General features: G+C 36.2%; 1 protein-coding gene across 1 annotated transcript in view; it reads left to right on the top strand.

The window, feature by feature from the left end:
• LOC113080930 (nephrocystin-4-like) overlaps positions 1–25,404 on the top strand; it is a 67,065-nt gene that overhangs the window by 20,466 nt on the left and 21,195 nt on the right. The window contains exons 3-6 of the mRNA XM_026252986.1: positions 925–1,094; positions 3,641–3,705; positions 11,432–11,590; positions 16,709–16,845. Of these exons, the coding sequence (XP_026108771.1) occupies positions 925–1,094; positions 3,641–3,705; positions 11,432–11,590; positions 16,709–16,845 (531 nt within the window). The remainder of the gene's footprint in view (positions 1–924; positions 1,095–3,640; positions 3,706–11,431; positions 11,591–16,708; positions 16,846–25,404) is intronic.

A 25,404-nucleotide genomic window follows, 5' to 3' on the forward strand; every position in this document is an offset into this window, starting at 1 on the left:
GAGCTCTGCGGGACGATGGCAAGTTATCCTGATCTGGAACAGTGTCACAAGGGTTTCCCCCTCGAGGGAGCTGTTGAGGGTGAGCGGCACGAACACCCTCGTAAAGTCGATGGGGTCTGGGCATGCTTGAGCCAGTGATATGGACACTGCTTGTTCTTCCATTACCACGGTAAAAACAGACAGGAAAAAACTAAACAAAAACACTTTTCAGAAGAAATGAGAAATAAAACACAGGGAGAAAAAGGTGCTGCTTTACTTGTGGGGCTGCTGTTCTGTCACTATACACTCTGGAAGGAGTGAGGAGACGCAGGCTAATTCTTCAAGATATAGCATTTAATCAACAGACATACACAGGAACTAAAAGACATTTAAGACATTTGACATTTAACAGCAGACCGAGAACTCAACGCAGGGAACACTATTTGAACACATGACACAATGGGACACACCTGGGAACCAAATTAACTAAATGGGGAACACTTAAAACCAATATAACTGAAGACAGGAAACATGACAAAATAAGGTAAACCAGAACAAACATGACAGAGCCCTTTTACATTACTATAAGAGTGCAATTAAAAACAGAGATATTTTAAAATATAATCATATATAAATATTATCAAAATTGTATGCAAATGTGTAAACTGCATATAATTCAGTTTTTAAAGTAGTTTTAAAATTTGTATTAATTTACACCGTGCATGTCATAACTTGTTTCCTACAATGCACATGCGCACCGTACCGAAAGACCTGTATTGAACATTTTCGATACGATTACATGTACAGTTACACCCCTAATACACACACTAATATACAGTACAGTATAGCAAATCTCGGCTGCATGATTGTTTATATCATGGCAAAAATGAAGAAAACATAAATAAAAAGTTACTTTATAATTGTCTCTGTCTGTCTTTATTGTAGGTTGTGTACTTCCACACTTCATTGTGTTTGAGTTCTGTGGTGGCAGTGGTGGAGTTGGTGTCTCTGTCAACCAGAGCAGACGGTTCCCAGGATGCAGTGGGGTCAGGGTTTGGACTGCTCCAGCTCTTCACAGGTCACGCAGACACCAGCATCTCTCAGGGGGAGGGCAGGTAACGGTCACTTCAGAGCGGTGCAGTATGACCATTCCCATGAGTGAGAAAGATGACACTCCAGAGCAGACAGTCTTATTGACTATGCAGCAAATCTTGAAACCTGTAATGAGTGAATAAAGTGGGCTTATTATAATTGGCCTGCTTTTCATCAGAAGAAAGAACTGAATGTGCGTCTCTCATAACTCCTTTAATGGGTCTGTAATTTCATGTTCTCTTTGTCATACTGAACAAAGAAAACTGTATAACAGCGGAGTGTGCTGGACCTCTGAATGAATTCAGAGTACTTTTTGTAAACTGAGTACTATACTGAGTACTTTTTTAAATGTAAACACACCTCCTTAACTTCATTCCACATTTTAGGACAAAAAAAGAGCCCACTTCTAAAACTTGATCTGCTGGTGTTGCTTTTGGACAATGCTGCTTTTGAAAAAGTGTTATTATATATACAGGTGCTGGTCATAAAATTAGGATATCATCAAAAAGTTGATTTATTTCACTAATTCCACTCAAAAAGTGTAACTTGTATATTATATTCGTTCATTACACATACTTATATATTTCAAATGTTTGTTTCTCTTAATTTTGATGATTATAACTGACAACTAAGGAAAATCCCAAATTCAGTATCTCAAAAAATTAGAATATTACTTAAGACACAAAGAAAGGATTTTTAGAAATCTTGGCCAACTGAAAAGTATGAACATGAAAAGAATGAGCATGTACAGAACTAAATACTTAGTTGGGGCTCCTTTTGCCTGAATTACTGTAGCAATGCAGCGTGGCATGGACTTGATCAGTCTGTGGCACTGCTCAGGTGTTATGAGAGCCCAGGTTGCTCTAATAGTGGCCTTCAGCTCTTCTCGGGTCCGGCATATCGCATCTTCTTCTTCACAAGGATACCATGGTCCTTAAACCAGGTACTGGTAGCTTTGGCACTGTGTGCAGGTGCCACGTTGTGTTGGAAAATGAAATCTGCATCTCCATAAAGTTGGTCAGCAGCAGGAAGCATGAAGTGCTCTTAAACTTCCTGGCATATGGCTGTGTTGACCTTGGACCTCAGAAAACACAGTGGACCAACACCAGCAGATGACATGGCACCCCAAACCATCACTGACTGTGGAAACTTTACACTGGACCTCAAGCAACGTTGATTTTGTACTGTTCCTCCATACTCTGGGACCCTGATTTCCAAAGGAAACGCAAAATTTCTTTCATCAGAGAACATAACTTTGGACCAGTAAGCAGCAGTCCAGTCCTTTTTGTCTTGAGATGCTTCTGACACTGTCTGTTTTTCAGGAGTGGCTTGACACAAGGAATGCAACAGCTGAAACCCATGTCTTGCATACATCTGTGCGTAGTGGTTCTTGAAGCACTGACTCCAGCTGCAGTCCACTGTTTGTGAATCTCCCCCACATTTTTGAATGTGTTTTGTTTCAGAATCCTCTCTAGGATGCGGCTATCCCTATTGCTTGTACAATTTTTTTCTACCACATCTTTCCTTCCCTTCACCTCTCTTTTAATGTGCTTGGACACAGACCTCTTTGAACAACCAGCTTCTTTTGCAATGACCTTTTGTGTCTTCCCCATGATTGTACAGAACTAGACTGAGAAACCATTTAAAGGCCTTTGCAGGTGTTTTCAGTTAATTATCTGATTAGAGTGTGGCAACAGGTGTCTTCAATATTGAACCTTTTCACAATATTCTAATTTTCTGAGATACTGAATTTGGGATTTTCCTTAGTTGTCAGTAGTAATCATCAAAATAAAAAAATAAAAAAAATTGCAATTTATCAGTATGTGTGTAATGAATGAATATAATATACAAGTTTCACTTTTTGAATGGAATTAGTGAAATAAATCAACTTTTTGATGATATTCTAATTATATGACCAGCACCTGTGTATATATAAAGAAACACAAACCACCACTTAAAAGTTTGGGATCAGTAAGATTTTTTAAATGTTTTTAAAAAGATGCCTTCTATGCTCACCAAGGCAATTTTATTTGAATAATAATACAATAAAACAGTAATATTGTGAAATATTATTAAAGTTTCAAATAATTGTTGTATTTATGAATATATTTTAACAGTAATTACAGTACTAGTATTTGGTGTCGTAACATCCTTCAGAAATCATTTGCTGGTTTGCTACTCAAGAAATGTTTCTTATTATTATTGGTGTTAAAAACAGTTGTACTGCATAATATTTTTTTGGAAACTGATGCATTTTGTTTCATTATTTTTTTGATGAATATGTTCATAATTCCAGCATTTGTATAAAGCATTTTTGTTTTTACATTTTTTTTTTACATTATGCATGTCTTTACTGTGATTTTGATTCAATTTAATGCATCCTTGCTGAATAAAATCATAAATTTATATAAAAAAAGGAAAAACCTAACTCTAATCCATCTTTTTGACCCCAAACGTCTTTACATTGTGTATATATGCTGTGTGTATACATTTCAATCCATTATTTAACATTTACACTAAGATTCTTAACTTAATATTACTGTTTTTAACCACCATGTGGCTTTTTCAGGTTGAGTCTGTTCAATGGGACCCCCAGAGCCCTCCTGCACCCAAAGCTGAAAGACCCTCTGCAGTGTGAGTGCAACCCTGAGCTTCACATTCAGTCAATAGTTCATAGTCCACACTGTTTGCATTCAGTCAAAGATTGAAGTCAACATAAAAAAAAGAATATACATAATATATAAATATATATATAAAAGTACATACACACAGAGAATTTAAATTGCGTTACTTTCAGACCCTTGGTGCATACAGACAACTATAACAGTTGTCTGTATAAAACAGTAATATTCTGTTTAGTAATGTGTTCTGCTGACAACCTGTTGTTATTATCCAATCAAATCTCCCTCTACTTTTTCACATGAAAAATCTTCAGTGACACGTAAGTGTCCCATTACAGAAGTGAAATAGGTTGTGAATTGTGTTTAATGTTGACTTTTAAAGCTGAATTGTTTAGTCAGTATAAATGTGGTTTTGAAATGAAGACATCATTCTCAGTTCTCTTCTAAGCAGTTCTCCATGATTTTATTTAGTTCGGTACAGTTGATAGAAGTTTCATTGATGTGATTACCCCAGCAGCACAGCAGGTATTTGAAGGCTTGACTGAACCGGCCTGATTTCTGGGAAAGCACATGTAGTGAAATTTGACACTAGATAACATACTCTACTCATGGTCTCAAAGGAGTCAAACCGAGCTAGAGACAACAGCAAGAGCTTAGTAATAAATAGTTGATAAATAGCACTTTATGCTTTCTGTCAGTAGTGACGAGAAACTATTTGCGTGTGTGTGTGTGTGTGCGTGTGCATTTGCCTCATTTTTCAAATGCTTTCAATATTCAAATCTGTCAGCTTGCCTTGACTTTCCCATTTAGATTCATTTCCACCTGAAAGCAAATTGAATTAGGACTATTTCTTGCAGTGGTTTTTCTAAGCAAACAATCTCTGTCATGACCATTTCATATTTTATTTTCCTACCACTGAAAGGTGAAGGAGAATCTTAAATGTGTTGGGACTCGCCTATAAATAATTGAAGAGATTTGTGAAACAGATTTCAGGAAGTAGCCTTAAGTGATGTATATTCTTTAATGTTGGCCTTTTTTGCTGTTGTGTTTGGCAGACTTTTCATACCCTGGAAGATGATTTATTTGGGTTTGACCTTGCAAGTGTTTTATGTTTGTGAATCACATTCAGATTGCTTTCGTCTATTCATGTTCTCATCTTTTTATGCCTTAATGGATATTTTAAATCGATGTTTATACCATATATTGTATATTGCTTCATGTTCTGTGTCTGTAGTTTTAATATAGCATACAGTCAAGTAGGTTGCCTACTTTTTGGAAGCAATTAACTCGCACTGTACAGTCACGTGCATCCATAGATGTTCTTCCAAAATTATATAATCCCAAAATGAGTTTTGGGGATTAATTGAATGCGAATGAAAGGCTAAAAAAGTATTTTTCTCAGATGACAGCAGCAGGTGGTACAGAACAAAAAATAAATAAAAATAATCCATGATTGGAAACAAATCCCATTGTGAAAAAGAAGTACGTTTAGCATACTTACTTTTTACAGAAATAGTATACTTTAAAAGAATATACTTGTGTGTGTGAACTGAATGTTTTCAGACATTTAATTGCATGTTAATTTGTTATCCGCTGAACATAATCTGGTTTTTAGACCCACTTAGGCACATCTTTATATATTTAATTGCATAATTAGGGTTAGGGTTAGGTTTAGGGATTAGGGTTTTATTGTCTTTGAAATACTGTTAAAATTTGCTGTTGAATGACCAGCATAAAGATAATTTAATGCAATTTTCATGTAATGCTTTTAATTATATATGTAATTACATTATATTTTATAGTATATAATATATTATATTTGTAATGATGAAGTTGCAATTTAGAACATTTCAAATATATTGACTTTTAAAGTAATTTTTAATAAAACACTGCAGTTAAAAATATAATCAAGTACTTGTGGTTTAGTGTGTTAATGAACACATAAAAATTTGTTTAGCTGCTTTAAAGCACCACAGAAGATTATTAAACGATGATTTAAAAAAAAAAGTTTTTAGAAGAAATTTTTTTAATTTGACATTATTACAAAGTGCACTTTAAAAATATACTAATAATAATTTGAAGTACACTAAATGTGTGCAGTTAAGCACATTTCTTTTTCGCAAGGGATAATTTTAGAAGATAGAAGACAATAGTGATGTAGTTTTGTAGTTGTCCCATCATACTGCTTGCTTTGTAGATGTGTTAATCACGAGACCGAGAGCACCATATGAGAGTGACTCATGGATGTAGTGTATCTGCAGGGTGTCCAGCTGTTCGAGTGGAGAGGGAGCAACGCTGATCTAAAATTCTTTCTGAATCCAGCCTTTCCTTCTAGCCGTGTCTCTCTGCTACCTGCCATTCTGTCTCAATTATGCCTCTCCATGCTGGAGGGAGGAGATGTCCTGCTGTCTCTCTGAGAGTCTGAGCCTCCTAGGGCCTCTCAGATCACACATAAACTTGCTGCCAAACACACAAAAACATAGGTGCAAACATTCTCTCACGTGACATGATTGTGTAGCAGCCACTGGATGGTGCAAACGTTGGGAAAGTGAGAGGATGAGACCTAAAGCAGTGCCTCTCCACTGGATTCTTGTTAAACATAAAAAAAAAATCTACATACTTTCTCTTACAAACTGTAGTTTGCATCATTGTATTTATTTATTTTCGGATGAGGGTACTGCCTAATTTCTACCATTTGACAGATTTTGCAGCAAAGTACCCAAATAAAATAGCTAGATTTTATTTGGATGCATAGCCTGTTATGTCATAAGCAAAAGATGATACGTGTTTGTAAAGAAATTAGAGAGCAGTATATATTTTTGCTATATTTAATGTTCTGTTTCTTGCATGGTTGGTTACGTACATTTTTTTTTTCTTTCTTAAAATTTTAGGATCACAACCCACAAGTTGAGAGCTACTGGCATAGAGAACGTGTAAACGGCACTGGCAGAGCCTAATAATGCTGGCACGTTGAAATCTGCGCTTTATTTGATGTGTTCGTCTGGGCACATGTCTTTGCGTGTGTGTGTGTGTGTGTGTGCGTAGAAGAGATAGCTGGAAAGATGCGAGAATGAGTGAGCAGTTTTTCATCTCTGAAGATTAGAATTCCTATTTTGACACACTTTAGTGTTTGTAGATGGCTGAATTTGACAAGCACAGTAGCTTAGTCATTCCTTCAGAATAGAGACAAATATTGTTGATGTTGTTACATCTGCTGTTCCTTCTACCGTGAAAGAAACACATAATAACTCTGAAGGCCAAAGAAAGATCAGTCATCTTGAATTAGTTGCTAAATCATAGGTTTTATTAATGAGTATTCAGTGGGAACCAGCAACAAAATTGGTGGACAGAGAGCTGTACACTGTTTGCTATTTTTTTATTTTAATTTGAATAGTTGTATTGCTGTTTTTGGAGCCTTTGCCTAGTGGTTTGTACATGTGCTTCACGCATGCTGAGCCTGGGTCTTTGCATAAAATATGCAAGTTTGCATCTAGACTGCAATATGTATTGGTCACATAAAAAAATAAATAAATGCAATACATATAACATATATATACATTTATATTTATACATCTTTTTTGTAAATATATTATTTTCCCTGCTTTCCATGTTAAATAAATAAATAACACACTACCATTCAGAAGTTTGGGGTAAGTAAGATTTTTTTAAATGCTTTTATTTAGCAAGGATGGATTAAAGTGAATCAGAAGTGACAGAAATACTATATTAAATTTTATTCTTGTTGCGTATAAGAGACTTCCTTCAAAAATATTAGACATTAACATTACATTAAAACACTTCCCAACCCCAAAGTTTTGACTGGTAGTGTCAACACAGTAATACTACACTATGGTAGGTGTCTTATTTATACAGATACAGTGAAATAGGAAAATACATACTTAAAAAAGATCAGCAGGTTATATCTGAAATGCAAAGTGTTGCATAATAATGCTGCAAACTTTGCTACACAGACTAGAAATATGCAGGCCCACACAAAATCTGTGCATAGATTTCCTCAGGATTGGTATTTCCATCACACACCGTTCCATTCTGCAGATTAGCCCCCCAAATTCAGCGCAGAGAATAGAAAAAGTGTCCCGATTCTTTTTGTGTCCAGTAATACATAATCATTAGAACAGCATGTTTAATTGCTTCTAAGTGGATGTTTTTTAATCTAATTTGTTGTACTCTAATTGTACAGACTGGTCCATTAGATAAGTAATCCCAGCAATTTTGTCACCCTACTTGTGATTGAACCTGTGACCTTTTTTTTTATTTTTTATTTTTTTTAAAAGCCCTGATACCTAACCATTAGGCAAGCACCACTCAGAGCTGTTATAAAGAATAAACAGAACGACACACTGCAGCTCAGTGATTTGCACAGTGGTACAGAGTAAGCCAAGTGCAATTCGGACCAATTAGAATGAGTTTGTCTATTAAAGTGAATGCGCATGATCTCGGGCTATTGCAGTGTTCCAGAATGTGTTTCATCTTTTCCCCACTCTCTTTCTTTTTGGAGTTTTTATGGTAATTGTTGGCATATTTTTAATATTTAAATCCATCCCAAAATCCCCAAAAGTTTGCAGATTGCATCTGAGCCTGTCATTTGGTATGTGAATGAAAATATGTGTGGTGTCATCTGCCACCGTATGCAGGTGTCACCAACATCCATTTCCACAACTCAAGCAGGTGTGCGCACAGGCATTTGTTTCATTCAGAACCGGCCCTGTTTTTTTTCTCAATCGAGCGGCAGTGATGCACGATTCTGTGTAATACGGCTTCGAAGTAATGGAGCGGAATGCGTGCGCGCCTGTATCCGTGTCTGGGATAAATGGCCTAATGAAAAATAGACAGCTCTGCTCAAATGTAATGACGCAGACTGGCATGAACAGCATCTTCCAATGGGTTCACACCAGCCTCCTCTTTCTTTCCACAGAGTAACGACAACAAAACAGAACACACATAGAACCATGTCCATTTGCACTATGGGTAATTGTCTCTGATATTGTGGACACACCTTGCATCTAAAAGCCTTATATAAGTCAATATCTTATATAATTTCAATATCTTACCTTGTCTTACCTTGACTCGCTGGTTTTGGTTTGCTTGAGAACGTAAGACATAAAGTGCCTGTTTTAAAAGTAAATAAGGTTTAGAAACTCATATGGGGTCCTGGTGGGTGTTTTTCCTCTGCTGTGAAAGTGTCTGACAGTGAAAGTATTCTCGAAATCATGTAGAGTGGGCAAAAGTGTGGTAAAATTAAATTAAAGTGGAGATTGCTCGCATACAATATAGTTGTTGACTCTAGCATGAAATGAAACTCTCCGCTTATGCTCTCATATGTTGTACCAGTTTGAGAAAAATATCTCTCGTTTTTAGTAATCTTTTATGATGGTGACTTTCATTGGGTGCAGCCAACAGCAGACATTTGACAGGGATGTTTTTCCTCCGTATTTAACAATGATGTGTAAACCTTGGATTCATATAAATCTAGATTTTACTGTGCTGTGGGGTTTGACAGTATCCTGCTTTTGATCTGTTTATAGTTATTAGTGGTGCTTGCTAAGACAAGCATCACTATTATTATTGCTCATACTTGATGTTAGATGTTTATTCTAAACCCATAACCCAGTATTAAACGTCAGTGTGTAATTTGTCCTGCACCATTTGAGCTACAGATATAAACGATACCTTCAACTGCGAGGCTTGTTGAGGAGAGGCATGCTGTTACCTTTCAGACTTGTCAGCTAAAAAGGCAGATGATACATTGGGCATTAAATCCCATAAACTAACACTGAAGGAGGGAACAGAGGCTTATATGTACCAATATTTCATGAATCCAGTCAGTAAGGAGGCTTCGCCTCTTTCTGAAATCAAACTCTAGATGACACATTTAGGCACATCTGCCAATGATGATCATATGAATAGAGAAAAATTATATCATATTAATATTATAAATTCAATATAATATAAAATTCATATCACGTAATGATGAGTGTTCGGTGAGTGAAAATATGTATGTGCTAAACATCAGAGATTTTATTAGTCTTTGGCCAGTGGTCACACTTTTATTTTAAGGTCCAGTTCTCGCTATTAACAAACCATTACTGATTACTTTTGCCTCAATAAACTCCTAATTTGAAAGTGACGTGACATTCAGCCAAGTATGGTGACCCATACTCAGAATTCATGCTCTGCATTTAACCCATCCAAAGTGCACACACACAGAGCAGTGAACACACACACACACCGTGAACACACAACCGAAACAGTGGGCAGCCATTTATGCTGCTGCACCCGGGGAGCAGTTGGGGGTTCGGTGCCTTGCTCAAGGGCACCTAAGTCATTGTATTGCCGGCCCGGGACTCGAACCCACAACCCTAGGGTTAGGAGTCATACTCTCTAACCACTAGGCCATGACTCTCTAACCACTAGGACACAACTTCCCACTAATATGCATTTGCTGCATATTAATAGTTGGGCAGGATTAAAGCTGCAGTTGGTAACTTTTGACGCTCTAGCGGTTAATAAACAGAACTGCTTGCGTCTTGCGGAAGAACATCGTAGCCAGAACAACTTCTCTCTGTTTATGTCTATGAAGAATCACAAAGGTACTGGGTTACTCCGCCGCGGTACCCCCGAAGCAATCTAAAATAGTCCGAATATAAACACTTATTACAGGTGCACCCTAGTGATTGAGGACAAGCTAAAAACACGGTTTGGAAAATGGATTCATGGTGTACTCGCTTATTATATACATTTTTCTACATTTTGAACACAAACAAAGTTATGGACCGCAGCTCTGATTGGTTGTTTTCTTACCGGGAGCGGTCTGTAACTGCAAATGGACCACTGGGAGGAGCCAGAGGATCTTGATTTTTCCACAGATTATCTGTCTCATATTCTACTGTCAGGACATAATGACAGGTTTAACAAATATGTAAAAAATATATTTTTACAAAAGTTACTTACTGCAGCTTTAATGTATATGTATGGTCATACAGAATATGTGCTTTATAAGTACTAATAAACAGCAAGTATGTTAATAATAGGCATGCTAATATTATCGCAATTAGTTAAAACTGAGAACTGGTCCCTATACTAAAGTGTTACATATTTTATTATATATAGCTGTTCAAATGTTTGTGGTCAGCAGAGGTGTGTTAAATTTATAAAAAATTAACAGTAAACATAGTCAGAAAAGTCTATTTCAACCTATTTCTTAACTTTGTAATAATCAAATATATTATAAAAGAAAAGAAATATTGCAATGCTTCTTGAACACCAAATCAGCTTATTAGTATTATTGTTTTAAGGATAGTGTGACACTGAAGCCTGGAGTAATGATACTAAAAATTCAGCTTTACCATCACAGGAATAAATTACATTTTAAAGTATATTAAAATAGAAAACTGTTGTATAGAAAATTGTAATATTAGATCTTGGATCAAATAAATACAGCCTTTGGAAGCATAAAATACTATTATTATGTTTTTGCATATGTTTTGTGTTTAATGGCTAAATACATCTGATATTTATTCCCGTTTTCCTCTTTGGAATGATTTTGAGTGGGATTTGTTTCTTTTGAGTGAAACCACACCTAGTGTAAGATGCATTGCTGACTGTATCTAGCAACCACCCAAAGCACACTAGAAGCCATAAAGCAACACACTGTAAACATCTAGAATTGTGTCATCTTCTTTTAGATGATAATCACGACTGTCTTTCTCTCTCTGTAGTGAATGCTGTATTATCAGTGATGGAGGGCTCTCAGCTGCTCTACTCCATACAGCCACACCCAGCTCTCACTCCCATCATGCACCTGCTCCCGCCCAACATTCTGGTGTCTGGACATGACAGCATCCCCGGTGTGGTGCCGTCCACGGACACAGGCACAGGTAGGATTGCCCACAATGCTCCCTCTCAGTTTATCATTTGAATGTGAGAGGAAAGGCTTTAATGTGCTAGATTCTCACTTCAGTTATAAAACAATCAAATGACATTTGATGACTGCTCATCTGTAACGAGAGAATGTGTGTTGCCATGGAGACAGCAGAAGGAACTCTAGAAGCCTCGCTAAAGAGCTTCCCGTTTCTTAGAACATTTCCTTGATTAGCTTTAGAATCACTTCATACCAAAGCAGGTCCTAAATGAGACCTTGAAGCAAAAACACTTGAGCCTTTTCTCATTTTTTTTTCTGATTCACAGCACTGTGCTCATGACTGGTCTCTTTTTGGATTTCTGTTCTGAGCTGCTTTCAGGGGTGGGTAAAGACAGACGTTCTGAACGATAGTAATGAAGCGTGGTGGGTTTCACAGTGGCGAGGGGATTGGAAGTTGAGCACAATGTCGGGCTAATCCTCCAGCACTCCAAATATCTCACAGGGAGCGTGACCCACGACTGCAGTCTAGATCCAGAGAGGGACGCAGGAAATTAGAGAATTATTCCACAGTGATATTTCTAACTCTCTCGCTCCCCCTTACTCTCTCTCTCATTATAAATCAATGTAGGAATGGGGTTCCTCTGGAGCAGGTTTCTCTTTGAACTGCATCTGAAATTTGTGCAAAAGTGCTATAATCTGCATATTCCTCTTGGGCCCACACAGACTGAAAGTAGAAAAAGAGAGAGATATTCCCCCCTGACTGTTAATATGGTTAATAAGACATTATTCAAAGCAATATATTCTCTCTGTTTATAAACTTTTCTTGAATGGGTGTCATAAAAGCCAAATTCCACCATCAGCCTCTTGTTTTTGCTGCTTTAACTGTATCTAAGTGAAAAAATGACATTCAATTTCCCAGTAGTCTTAGCACATTATTGATCATAACACAGATCTTTGACACACCCACCTTTTTTAACACTGTTGAAAATGTAGGAAAATATAGTAAAAGATTTAAGGATTAGTTCACTTCCAGAATAAAAATTTCATGATCATTTATTCACCCCCATTTCATCCAAAATGTTCATATCTTTCTTCAGTCAATAAAAAGAAAAGAAAAGTGTAGTTGAATTTAATAGGACCCAATGGGTAGAAGGTCCAAATTGCAGTTTCATTCAAAAAAAATAAAATAAATAACAACAAAAATCTGATAAGATTGTTGTTTGCGCATTAGCCCTGCCCACTACAAGAGAACCCAGAGTGTAAATTTAGACGCATGTGCGAGTGATTTACTCGCAATGTAGAGGGTTGCTTAATCATGTTGGAAAGTTCATGTCACATGGTCAGTTCTTCGTATGTGTGCTGGGTCTGGGTTCAAAAATGGTAGGGTAGGGTGAAAAGCTCCATCTCATTTTCTCTTCCAATTTAAAAATCTTAAGACATCGTTGGTTAACTTTTTATTTTATTTTTTATTTTTTTTGCATGTTCGCTTTGTAAACACTGGGTCCGTACTTCCACTTATGCCACTCATGACCTTTCCAACATAATTACGTAATGCGTGAAGACGAGCATTTGTGGTTTAAAAAGTATATAATTATTTTCTTTCTTTAGAAAATAACAGATGGTTCTGCTTGAAAACATCCTTATTCCTCAACTGGGATTGTTCAGATTGTGCCATTGAGCCCTTTTGAAGCTGCATCGAAACCATATTTGAACCTTCAACCCATTGGCTCCCATTGAAGTCCACTATATAGAGAAAAACCTTGAAATGTTTTCCTCAAAAATAAAATTTTCTTTTCGACTGAAGAAATAAAGATATGAACATGAATAAAGATGACATGGGGTGAGTAAATGTAAAGCCATAATACAAATATATAATACATGTTTGGGTAGTAACAGAGTAAGTGTGAAAGTGTGTATAACATATATATATATATATATATATATATATATATATATATATGTGTGTGTGTGTGTGTGTGTGTGTGTGTGTGTGTGTGTGTGTGTGTGTGTGTGTGTGTGTGTGTTTGTGTGTGTGTGTTGTGTGTGTGTGAAATTCTGTACTTCATCAGTAACATCAACTAACACACCTTTTCAAATATTTGTTAAATTATTATACAAGACACAATATTATTAATACATGGTATATTTGTACTTCTTGCAAAAAGTATGCATATCTAGTAGGCAAAAAAAAGCTTAGTGAGGGTGCTCAACCACAAAAAGAAAAAAAAAAAAAAGAAAGAAAAGGGAAAATGTTGTCACACCATAGTTCTAAAAGTGGAAAAATATTTATAACATGTTCTTACCAATAAAACAAGTCAGGTGAAGAGCTACATGGCTCGAAACGTTATATCTGCACTTTTCAAATTTAATTGGTCCTACCTCAGGACTAATTAATTGGGCTGCAAAAGCTAAGAAGCAGATAAAAACAATATATCATGGATGTAAATATTATTTATCATCAACAACACAATTAAAGATGTATAATTTGAAACGTGCTAAGAAAGTAAGAATATTGAGCATACAAAAGTGTGAAAAACAATGTATTTATGGAAAGGTTGGAATTAGTTGGTATTTGAAGTCAAAAACTTTAGCAAAACTAAGACATTTAAAGAGGTACATTGAATCTCCTCCATTCTCTTCTGTTGAGCCGTCACCCATTGGAGCTTCTGTAACGCATCTCTCTTGGGTTGCAGTGGTGGAGTGTTTTGTATGCTATAATGTCCTGAAGATGCTGCACTTGTTTGGCTGTCAGGCCTCAGTGCTGCTGTACAGATAAGCCTGGTTTGGTGTGTATGTGTGCTAGAGTGTTGAGCGATTGTGCAGTGTGTTTGAGGTAACAGACTGTGTGTACGGTAAATGTCTGAGTGCGTCGGAGCTCTCCGGGCCTGGCTTTGATAGTGGCAGACTGTGTGAGTGTGTTAAAGCTAAACTGTGATAGTGATCCGTGAAAGTGAAACTCTCCTGGTTGTGACTCATTCAAACCAGCAGGCCTGCTGTCTGCTGCCACTGAACTCATGTATTATTACACACACACACACACACACACACCATAACACAAAGTTTTTGTGATAAACAGACCCAAATGTAGGTGGTTGTTCATTGAAACACTCTACTTTGTGAAAAATCAATTGCTTCAAGTAGCAATGGTGTTCTTTTTTTGAGTGATTGAACAAATAAGACTTCTGAATGATTTGTTCATTAATTAGGTTGTTTAACTCACTGACCTAGTGAGTTGTCTGCATTGGTCTTTTTTGGCATTGAATTGATCAAAAGTAAAGACATATATAGGGCCAGTTTTACTAAGCATGGCAAATTACCACAAGAGCGCAATTCCAAAACAGCACAGAGAGGCTTGGAAATTTCTGCGCGTGATTTTACTAACAACTGACCAAAATTAAAGAATGCAGACGCAACATCTTATTTACATATTGACCAATGCAATACCAAGCACAAATTAGCATAGTCACGAATAAAGAAATAAAGAAGCCACAGTACGTTGAAAAGAACTGTAGGGCCAGAAATAAAGGTTTGCTAGAAGTTTTGATTGACCTGGTATTGCGTGACTTCTAGTTGAGGGTTCCAAGTTGCCTTTTATTTCCTAAAGCAAATTAAAAATAACAGGAAGATCTCGGTGCTTCTTTTTGTTGACAACAGCATGCAGATTTCTAAATTATTCCCATTTCAAATTTGTGAAGATGTTTGTTGCATGTATCACATTGTCACATGCCTTCATTCACAAAAATGAAAAAATACAAAACAAAACATTACTGAGCAACTGATGAGTAACAATATCAGCGCAGGTTTTCCTCGGGCTTTGGACTTTGAACCCTGGCGCTGTGAGCTTGTGCAGTGCTGTCAGGATACATGCAATTTGTGCATGCATTATACAATATAACATTCAGAAGTGATGCAGCATTAAACGCTCTCGATGCTTGTGCTTCATGCTTGTAATGATTTCCGCATTTTTCTCTGATAATTTTAAATACTTTCACACTGCCAACATTAATTGCAGTAGTCATTGTTCGGTACATATTTTTTGGCATTTTCGCTTATTCGGCCTAATAATTGCGGTTGCCGAATAGAAGTTGCATTCCATAAAAAATGGTTTGTGCTGGCCCAAGCTGTTAGAAAAACCGGCCCATGATATTCATCAAAGAATCCTGAAAAAAAAAACTGATTTATAGACCGCTTTCACTTAGGGAATGCACATCAGTTTTAGAAACCGGTTAGCCTAGGGTTAAATATTAAGATGTTTATATTGGAAAAATTATGGGGGATAATTCACTTAACCTGTCTGTATGTGAAGATTTTATTTCATTTTATTATTGTTACTTTCTACATATTTCTCTGAGAAGTCTAAATAAAACATCAAGGATGAGTTTTTCAAAGAGAAGCAGGTTTGCGTTGCTGTGAGTTGAGCATGTTTGGATGTGCTGAGGCAAACCAGGCAAATCTTGACAATCACAAACATGTGATGTGACCATTTTCAGGATGCTTTTGAACTGATTATGGAGTGTCTTAGACTCCTGTGGGTAAGTGAGCTCAAATTTTGTCTTTACCAAAAAGAAAAGAAAAAGTGGGTGCAATGGCTTGGATATGCAGTAGACTTTCTCAATAGACAATGTTTGAAACGCTTCTTAACGAGACCCCTACTGAGATCGGAAATGGGGCCAGCCAAAGATCTCAGCTGGAGGAAATGTGCTTGTGATGCAGCCATACACACTCCAAATGATAAATTATCATTGGTCCTTATTCTTTTTTAATTCAGAAGAGGAATTTGGGCCACATGGAGCTCCATAACGTTGGCCTCAACTGCATGGATTTTTCCCAGCTTCTGGAACACATTGGGCTCTCTTGTGCACCACTCACTAGTTTGTTATCCCGTGCACTTGTTTTTTTTTTTTTTTTTTTATGTATTTGAATGCATTGCCATGAGTAAGAGGATCTTGGCATTCTGAAAGCGTGCTGATAAATTAATTTTTACTGTCTAATTAAATCCTTTGTTGCTGTAATGCTGTAAAAATGAATGGCCATTAAATATAAAGGGCAATAATAAAATGACTGGATGGAATTGGCTGTGCATGCAGGAAATGAGTACAATGTTAACGTTATATTCACTCCATCTCTGTTGCAGCAGATGTGCTGCGGAAACCTCGTCTATTGAAGAGCTTCTCGTGTGTGTTGGATGGTCTACGTGTGGCACTCTTGCCCTCCGTGGAGGTCTTCGAATCTAACCTACTCCAGCTGCTCAACAGAGACTGCCAGAATACAGTAAGCTACTAAATGTTTTCAACCAAACGTTTAGGCCATTCAATTATGTAAATTAAACTTAATTATGTTGTTATTTATGTTAATTAAACTACTTTTTTTGTTCAGAAGTTATGATATGACTCCTCCTTAAAGGGTAATATACAGGTTTGTAAACAGACTGTAGTTGCTAGGAACAGGGTTATTATAGTTAAAACTGAAACTAAATTATAAATAGAAAAACTATATAAAAACTATATAGTGTTTCTATGTATCATTTTTTTTTATACAAAAAAAAATTAGAACAAAATTACTAAAATTGTAGTTAAAATTGAAAACAGAAAATAATATAAAAATAAAAACATATTTAAAATCAGGGCTTGAAATAATAAATAAATTATCAATTGGTTCACTCCATGCAGAGTCTATATTTTAACATATCTGTTCCTGCGTTCTTCTGTATTATTACCGTTCCGAAACTGGTTCATGTAGAATAAAAACAGGTTATAATAGTTATTAAATAACGTTATTTAAAAAACAAAACAAATTATTTGCCAATAATAATAATAATTAGAAGTACAGTGGTTTCTTTACTCAAAAAGAAAAATAAAAAAACAGGAAGAGATCTGAATGTTATCCTATAACCCGGTGCGCTTAGTCAAGGTCAATACAACATCATCTTTTCTAGATTTTGGCCAAATGCACAACTACTAAACAAAAGAAAAAATGGCATTGTAAAAAAAACACTACTTGTATAAGATTTAAAAGTTAAAAAAAAGAAACCATAAGTTGCGTAGGCTATAGACTCATGCCGCATTTTATTTGCTCTGTTACTTTCAGAAACAATGTAGGTTAAAATGCCGGTAGGAAATGTTTATAAACATTAAAAACACATTTATTCGTTTCTCTCCATATTCGCAATGTATCTGGATGCTAAAATATTATATATTATAGGCTAGGCTTTGTACTTTCATAGACTTAAAACATCCATATTTACATTGGCTATATCAGCACAGTGAGGCGCTGGTCACACTGAACGCAATACATTTTGTACAACGGAGCAGTGTAACTTTTTATTTGTTTCTTTAACTGTATTTTATTTTGATAATGAACAGGCTGCAATGTTGCAAAAATATGTTGTGTGTGCCAAGGTTATTATAGTTTTGCATTTTCCATTAGTTTTTATTTCATTTGGACTTTTTGTTTTCAAATTCAGTTTAGTTTTAATTAGTTTTTAAAGTGGGTTTGCTAGTTTAGTTTAGTTTTTATTTTTTTGAAAATGCTTGGTTTTAATTTAGTTTTTATTAGTTTTAGTGTTAGTTTTAGTCTTTTTTCAATTTGGGTTATTTGTCAGGGGCAAGATACAAAAAGGTCAGAAAAAGTATTGTGTAATAATAACTCAAAAACATCATACAATTTTAGAAAATATTAATTCAAAATAAAACAGTACATAAAATGTAGATATGGGCACAATATGTAAACACTAAGGGTGATCAAGATCGGCCGATCAATTGCGCATCTCGACTAGCTGCCCAAATCCACGTTCATTATCAGCGTTTATTTGCACAGCTAGTCAGTTAACAATGGCTCTGTGTAATAACAGCAGCTCTATGTGAAATCACGCACCTGATGGTATTTACCGTGTTTAGAGAACTGGCTTTAATTATGAGATGCGCATTCGTTATCGGTCGTTCTTGATTGGTGCCCACCTATTAAACAGTCTCAACACTCCGCAGTAAGTGCAAAATGTGTAAGTGACGTGTGCCAGTAAAAAACCTAAAGAGCCAACGGACTAAAGAAGACATACATGAACCGCATGTGTTCAACCCATTTTTGGGCCACAACAAGACTTTTCTGTCAGATTGTCAGGGAGCTCAATCTGAGAAAAGAACATGACAAATAACAAATAATAATAATAAAAAACTTTAAATACAGTTTTTAATTGTGTGTGTGTGTGTGTTTTGCATAGGTGTGTGCATGGAGACTCTGTGTGCACGGAGGGAAGGGGTTGTGTGCGTGTGTGTGTGTGTGTGTGTATGTCTGTACGTGAGTGAGAGACGCAGGGAAAGGAAATGCAGCTGAACGTTATTTTCTCTATGAAAGACATTGACAAAGATGGAAACTATTGACAAAGATGAAAACTAAGGATGTTTAATATATAATTGTATTTTATTTTAGTTAGTTTTGCCAAACACACATTAGTTATCTTTTTTTGTAATGTCTCGTTTTTTTTTTGTTTTTTTTTTTTTTTTTTTTTTCAGTCAACGACAATGTTTTTCTCCCACCTAGTTTTAATTTTTTCGTTTGTTTTGGTTAATGATTATAACCTTGGTGTGTGCACGCAAGGTGCCGGTGTGATGGTCATTCCAACACTGGTTGGTTATATAGATAGAAGCGAGACATTATTCAAAACTGTCAAGCTTTTGTAAATAAATAAAAAAGTAAAGCTTTTGCAAAATAAAGAAATCAACTGCCATTTCTTTCCAAGAACTTTGGAACGCATCACAATGAACCGTAACTCACACATTTTTTTTCTTTCGTTTTGTGAATCTGTCGCCGATTTAATTGAAAAAATTTTTATATATTCTATATGCTAGGGCTGTTCAAAATATTAATAAAAACTTCTAAATAATACTAAAATAAAAGTGGTCAGAAATATTAATTCTGTATTTTAATACTTTGTTCATACTTACTGGAAGGTGCACTAAGACTTTTTAGTGATACCTTTCTTTGTCAGAATCCATCATAACACAAAAGCAAACATTCTGCTGTTGTAACTAATCTATTTCCACACATTTTCTTCCTGCAAAATAATTTATTCCAGAATTTCCATTAATTTGGTGGTTAATGAGGTTAAGTGAGTTGTATTCGTATGATTGAAGCAAATTACTGTAAATACACTATAGTCTTTTTTGCGTGCCGAAATAAACACCTGGAATGAATGGACTTTTAGGTAGATTATTGCCTTCATTGCTTTAGCAAATGCACAGGTGTTCTGAATGCAGTCTGGATAAAGTAGTCAGCATTGCAAACCATTGTTGATTTCATTGGCACAGTGTGATAGGTTTTGTATTAGAATGTAGACTGTTCTGCAGACTAACTCATTGTGTGTTCCAGATTTCTCATATTAGAGTTGCATTGTCTCTCTCTGATTAACCTCACATATACATTATAAATCTAACAAAATTCCTACAGTCACAAACACCATCTGCTCCTGTTTTTCTATAATGAAGATCTAAATGAACAAAGTAAGTGCAAAGAGGCTGTAAAGAGCTCCAAACATCAGATGGTAGAGATGTTTGGGTTTTGTGGGTGGATGGTGGGCATGGTTTGCATGCAGCATAATGGTTAATGTTTGAAGCTTGTAATTGAAAGGTAGTAGGTTAAACCCCACAAAATATCATCCAAAAGCCATAACCTTGACCCAGTGTTGTCAATGTACCAACATTTCAGTATTCGGTACCAACACCAGTGAAAATCCACAGTTCTCGGTACCAGTTTCGGTACAAAAGCAAAACACAAAAACACGCTTATTGCACTCTATTTGTGTCGGCATATATGCAAATTCATTCTCTGCCAGCAGGAGACACTTGTAGAGTGGGTGAGAGAGGTTTCTCCAGTAACGGCTGTAATCAAATAATCACTGAGCCAGTGCTCACAAACACTGCTCAGGCATTACAGGCAAGAAGAAATAGAAATGACATCCATAATTTTCTGAAGACAGCCGGTTTCCTTCAGAAATACAGTGATATACTGTATTTGTTTTGACTTTGACACACGCAGTGCTCATGTCTGTTCAACGAAGTCAAAGCCTTTTGGAAAATCTGTTTGTTGGGGTCAGTTTTCATATTGTGGCAGGCCACCACAAATAAATCAATGTTTGGGAAACACAGTGAAACTAACCTGCTTGAACTCTTTCATTTGATCTGGGTGTCTGTCTTTAAAGTGTTTTTTTTAGTTTGCACACCAAACTCTGTCATTTTCCTCCTTTTGATGTCGCCATCTCTCAGTACTTTTATGAAGAGAGCACATCTGCCTACCTTTCGTATAGTGCATCAAGAACCGGGTTGACCGGGTGTTCTGTACCACCGGTACTTAAAAAAGTAGTTTTGACAACACTACCTTGACCTAATGTCTTGACTTTTAAAGCTACACTACTGTTTTAAAGTTTTTCTTTTGAAGGAAATTTAAATCATTTATTTATCAAGCATGCATTACATTGATCGAAAGTGACATTAAAAACTTTTAGATTTTTTTTATCTTTGAAAAAAATGTAATACATGCTGTTCTTTTTGCATTTTCTATTGATCAAAGAATCCTGAAAAAAGTATCATGATTTCCAAAAAAATTATAAGCACAGAAATGTTTCTTGAGCACCAAATCAGCATATTAGAAACATTTCTGAAGGATCATGTGATACTGAAGACTGGATAAAATGTTTCAAAATATTACTATATTTTTTTGTGTGTGTGTATTTGATCAAATAAATACGTTCTTGGTAAGCATACTGTAACTTATTTCAAAAGCGTTCAAAGTTTTGCTGACCCCAGACTTTGTGTAGTTACTACAAAAACAGTTATGCATAATTAATCGAAAAATGAAAGGTTTATTTAGCTTCATGTCTTTAGAAAACTTCATGTTTTTTCACACACTAAAAAAATACTAGATCAATGTATGTTATTACTCACTGAAATTGATTTATTTTTATTTATTGATTTATTCCTGACAGACTTATCGCTTGGCACTTTTGCATCACGCTTAATTAAGATGTGATATAAGTCGCTTTGGATGGAAAGTGTCAGCAAATGAGCACAAATTAGTAATTAGTTTGATTTGGAGCTGTGGTCTGTGCAATCTCAAGTGATAAGTCTTGTTACGGCAATTTCTTCACCCCCCAAGAGGCTCACTTTGCATTGTGGGAAGAGAGCAGTGTAATTTCCATTAGACAGTATTCTGTATTCTAGTGTGGTTGTGTTTCAGGCTGTGTGGATCTGTGAATCCTGTCTGCACACTGTGTGTGTGCGTGTGTGTGTGTGTGTGTGTGTGTGTGTGTGTGTGTGTGGAGCCTGGACCCCGGTAACCATGTTTGACAGATGCACTCATGCGTTTGCAATTATTTACACACTGCAGAGACACCGCTTTGGTCATCCCTTAAACTTGGAGAGAGAGAGAGAGAGAGATAACAGCAGAAGGACGAGGGGGAAAATTGAAGTATAGTGAAAATTCATAACAATGTCATTTTTGACGACTTGTGACAAACTTTTGTTTCTCACCCTTTCATGGTGGTGCTTCTCACTGTTTAATTGTGTGAGGCATTAAACCTTCAGTACTCTTTAATCAGGTCCTTAAAGCCCAGACAGACATGCGCACCCACCTTACACAAAAGCCTGTTTTAATTGTGCTTCCTAAACTGCTCAGGCTGTGTCACTTTCCCTGCTGTGTCAGTGGAATGTCAAAGGAACTATTTTAGCCGAGCTATAATCGGCTCATAGGACGTTAATTGTTGTCATGTTGAAGTGAGTCTCTTTTTTGTTGTTCTTGGTGTATAATATCATTACAGTTCTTGAAATTCCTAGTTTTTTTTTTTATTATAGTGCTTGCAAGGCAGTCCTGTATTGATATTTGTCAGAAGTTCTGGGCAGGGCTTATTTAAAATAAGCCTCAAAATAACCTCAGGTGTTAAATATCTGCTTTTAATTCACCCAGAACTGCTTACAGTACAGACTCTGAATTTCGTTTTGTAGAAAACTTCAGCCTTAGGTGTTATCTTTACCTTTTTACCTTATTCAAAATAATTTTAAGATTTAAACTCTCCATTGACCTACACGGGGTTGCTGAACGTTCAGCATTCAAAATCTTTACCTGAGCATAAATGTAACATTATACTTTTGCAACTTATAAGCATTTCCTTCTGGAAATGTAAATCTAGTTACATAACCAGAGCAGCAGGATCGCACAATAATAACTTTCTTTTTAATGTACCAATGCACATATTGATTATAATAATAATATGCTTCTTAAAGGGTTAGTCCATCCAAAAATGAAAATTAAGCCATAAATGACTCACCCTGAAGACATCCTAGGTGTATATGACTTTTTTCAGTCAAACAAATTCAGCTGGAGTTATTTTAAAAATTGTCTTCGATCTTTCAAGCTGTTTGATGCCACTTAGCGGGTGTTGCATTATGTTTTGATCACAGATTAAGGGTTCTTTTGCTCCGCACACATATATTCATCTCTGATTAAATCATGGAAAAACTAAAAACCATCTCAAAGTCAGAGGTACTCAGATGAATCCATCATCTGTGATTGTCCAGCAGCTTTAAATAAAAAAAAATGCACTTTCTTCAAGAAGTATGGAGACCATGTTGACAGAAAACAAAAAGATAAATCGAGATAAATAATATGAGAGAATTGAGGGAGGGAATATTCATCCAAATCTGCACTCTCATCGCCTGACGTCACAGTTCTGAGGTGATAATTCACATGTGATAGCAGTTGACAGCAGGCTCTAATTGGCCCTCATGTGGGTGGTTGACCTTTAGAGAGTGTGACTCTCAATGCATTGTCATCAGGATATTGTTGACGCTCTAAACACATCTCAGTCTGTGAAAGATGCCTGAAACCCCACAACCCCCCGAGGTGTATATATCCAGACAGGTAAAAGAAAAAGGAAATCAGGGGATTGTTGTTTTTAACAGTATTGATCACCAGGGCATGAGCCCAGGGTTTCTTCCTCTATATTCTGTAGGTATTCAGTGCCGGTTTAGTGCTTGAAATGTATTTAGACTTCTCAGAAAAAACAGTGTGGATTTATGATTCATTGGCTCAGGAACCCTAATTCGACTACAAAGGTGGTCAGCAGGTCCTGAGTCAGAGTGAGACTGAGACTGAGTTTCAGGTCGGTTAATGGAAATGTCACTTGACTTTTTATGCCAGCGCTTTCCGGACTATAAGTCACACTTTTTTTCGTAGTTTGGCTGGTCCTGCGACTTATAGTCAGGTGCGATTTATTTATCAAAATCTATTTGACATGAACCAAAAGAAAACATTAACGTCTACAGCCGCGAGAGGGCGCTCTAATGCTGCTCAGTGTTCCTGTAGTCTACCCTGAAAACATATAGCGCCCTCTCGCGGCTTTAGACTGTAATGTTCTCTCTTGGTTCTTGGTTCTAAATAAATGCGACTTATAGTCCAGTGCGTACATATATATACATATATACACACACACACATTGAAACCTGATGTGTGTGTATGTGAGGCCCAGTGAAAATGTTACCACTTGAACTATCTGTGGTACTAACCTTACTAACTTCTAGCGAAAAGAAAAAAAAGTTGTTAAAGTTTAGTCCTGTCCTTTTCCTTTTCATCCTTTTCCTCATCCTCATCTCATCCTTGACCTTCTCCTTCTCCTCATCCATATCTTTGCCCTCATCCTGATTGAGAACACTATTTACTGTTAGCAGCTGTGTAAGATAAGCCTTGCCCAAAGCTCGAACACTTCCTTCACAATTACCATGGCTATTTTTGCTCACAGTTTGGCAAAGCCTGGTGAATTTGGGCCATTATCTAGATCTCTATTTTCAGGCCTGCCTAAAAAAAACCCCAAACCATTATAAATTCAATACAAATATAAGCACAGAGACACCAAAACAATTCCAGTTGCAACAGAATTAGCTGCATACGCAAAATTGATCTAGCAACTTTAAAACAAAGTTTTATCCAAGGATTGGATTCTAGGTACAATTATTTTTTAAATTAAATATCCAACTGTTATCCACTGTTTTCAATTATTCCTTCATACAACCTTGCAAGATTATATCTTTTTTAATTTCACTACTGTTTAATCTCATTTGATTTAAACATTGTTTAAGCTTATTGACTAGATGTTTTAAAAATACTTTTAAATACTTTTTACTTTCAGAGCTGCGCCGTTTTTTCAATTAGTTGTAAATGACATGCAAAGATAGTCTAAAAGAACACAATACACCTAAATTGAATCAAACTGTCTGAAAAGACCTTCTAAACAAAGTGCGACGCTCAATAAATGGCCATGGTGGTTTTAGATTTCATCATTTCATTACTGCTGATGTTCGATTACTGTTTTCAATGGTCAAAGAATAAAATGTGAAAAGGCCTATTACCATCGTGCTTTTCCATTTATCAATTTTCAATTTAGGACACTACTTTATACATTGGTGCCTCAACAAAGCATTTTCCCACACTCTTTCTCCTCTGAATTATTGACCTTTTGTGTAAAGCCTCTTCCATGTGGAGGGAAGTTAGCGTCAGCTGAATCTTCCCGTCTAGTATTAACTGGCTAATCCATTTATGAGCCACTGGGAAACTTTTGGGTGCTTTTTTTTTGGACTGGCCTTTGACTAAAAGTTTGCAGTATTTTGTTATGTTTTGGCAACTGTGTCTGAATATTTTGTGTACATCTGTGCAATTGTGTGTTTTGTTGATATTCTTCTTAGTAGAGGGCATTGATTAGCATCATCAATGAGAGGTGTTTGTCAGCTGCAACAATTGAAAGCTGTGTGTGTGTGTGTGTGTGTGCAAGAGAGGCTGAGTGGGTGGATG

The sequence above is a fragment of the Carassius auratus genome, unplaced genomic scaffold (genome assembly GCF_003368295.1).
Source record: "Carassius auratus strain Wakin unplaced genomic scaffold, ASM336829v1 scaf_tig00032568, whole genome shotgun sequence".
NCBI classification, from domain to species: domain Eukaryota; kingdom Metazoa; phylum Chordata; class Actinopteri; order Cypriniformes; family Cyprinidae; genus Carassius; species Carassius auratus.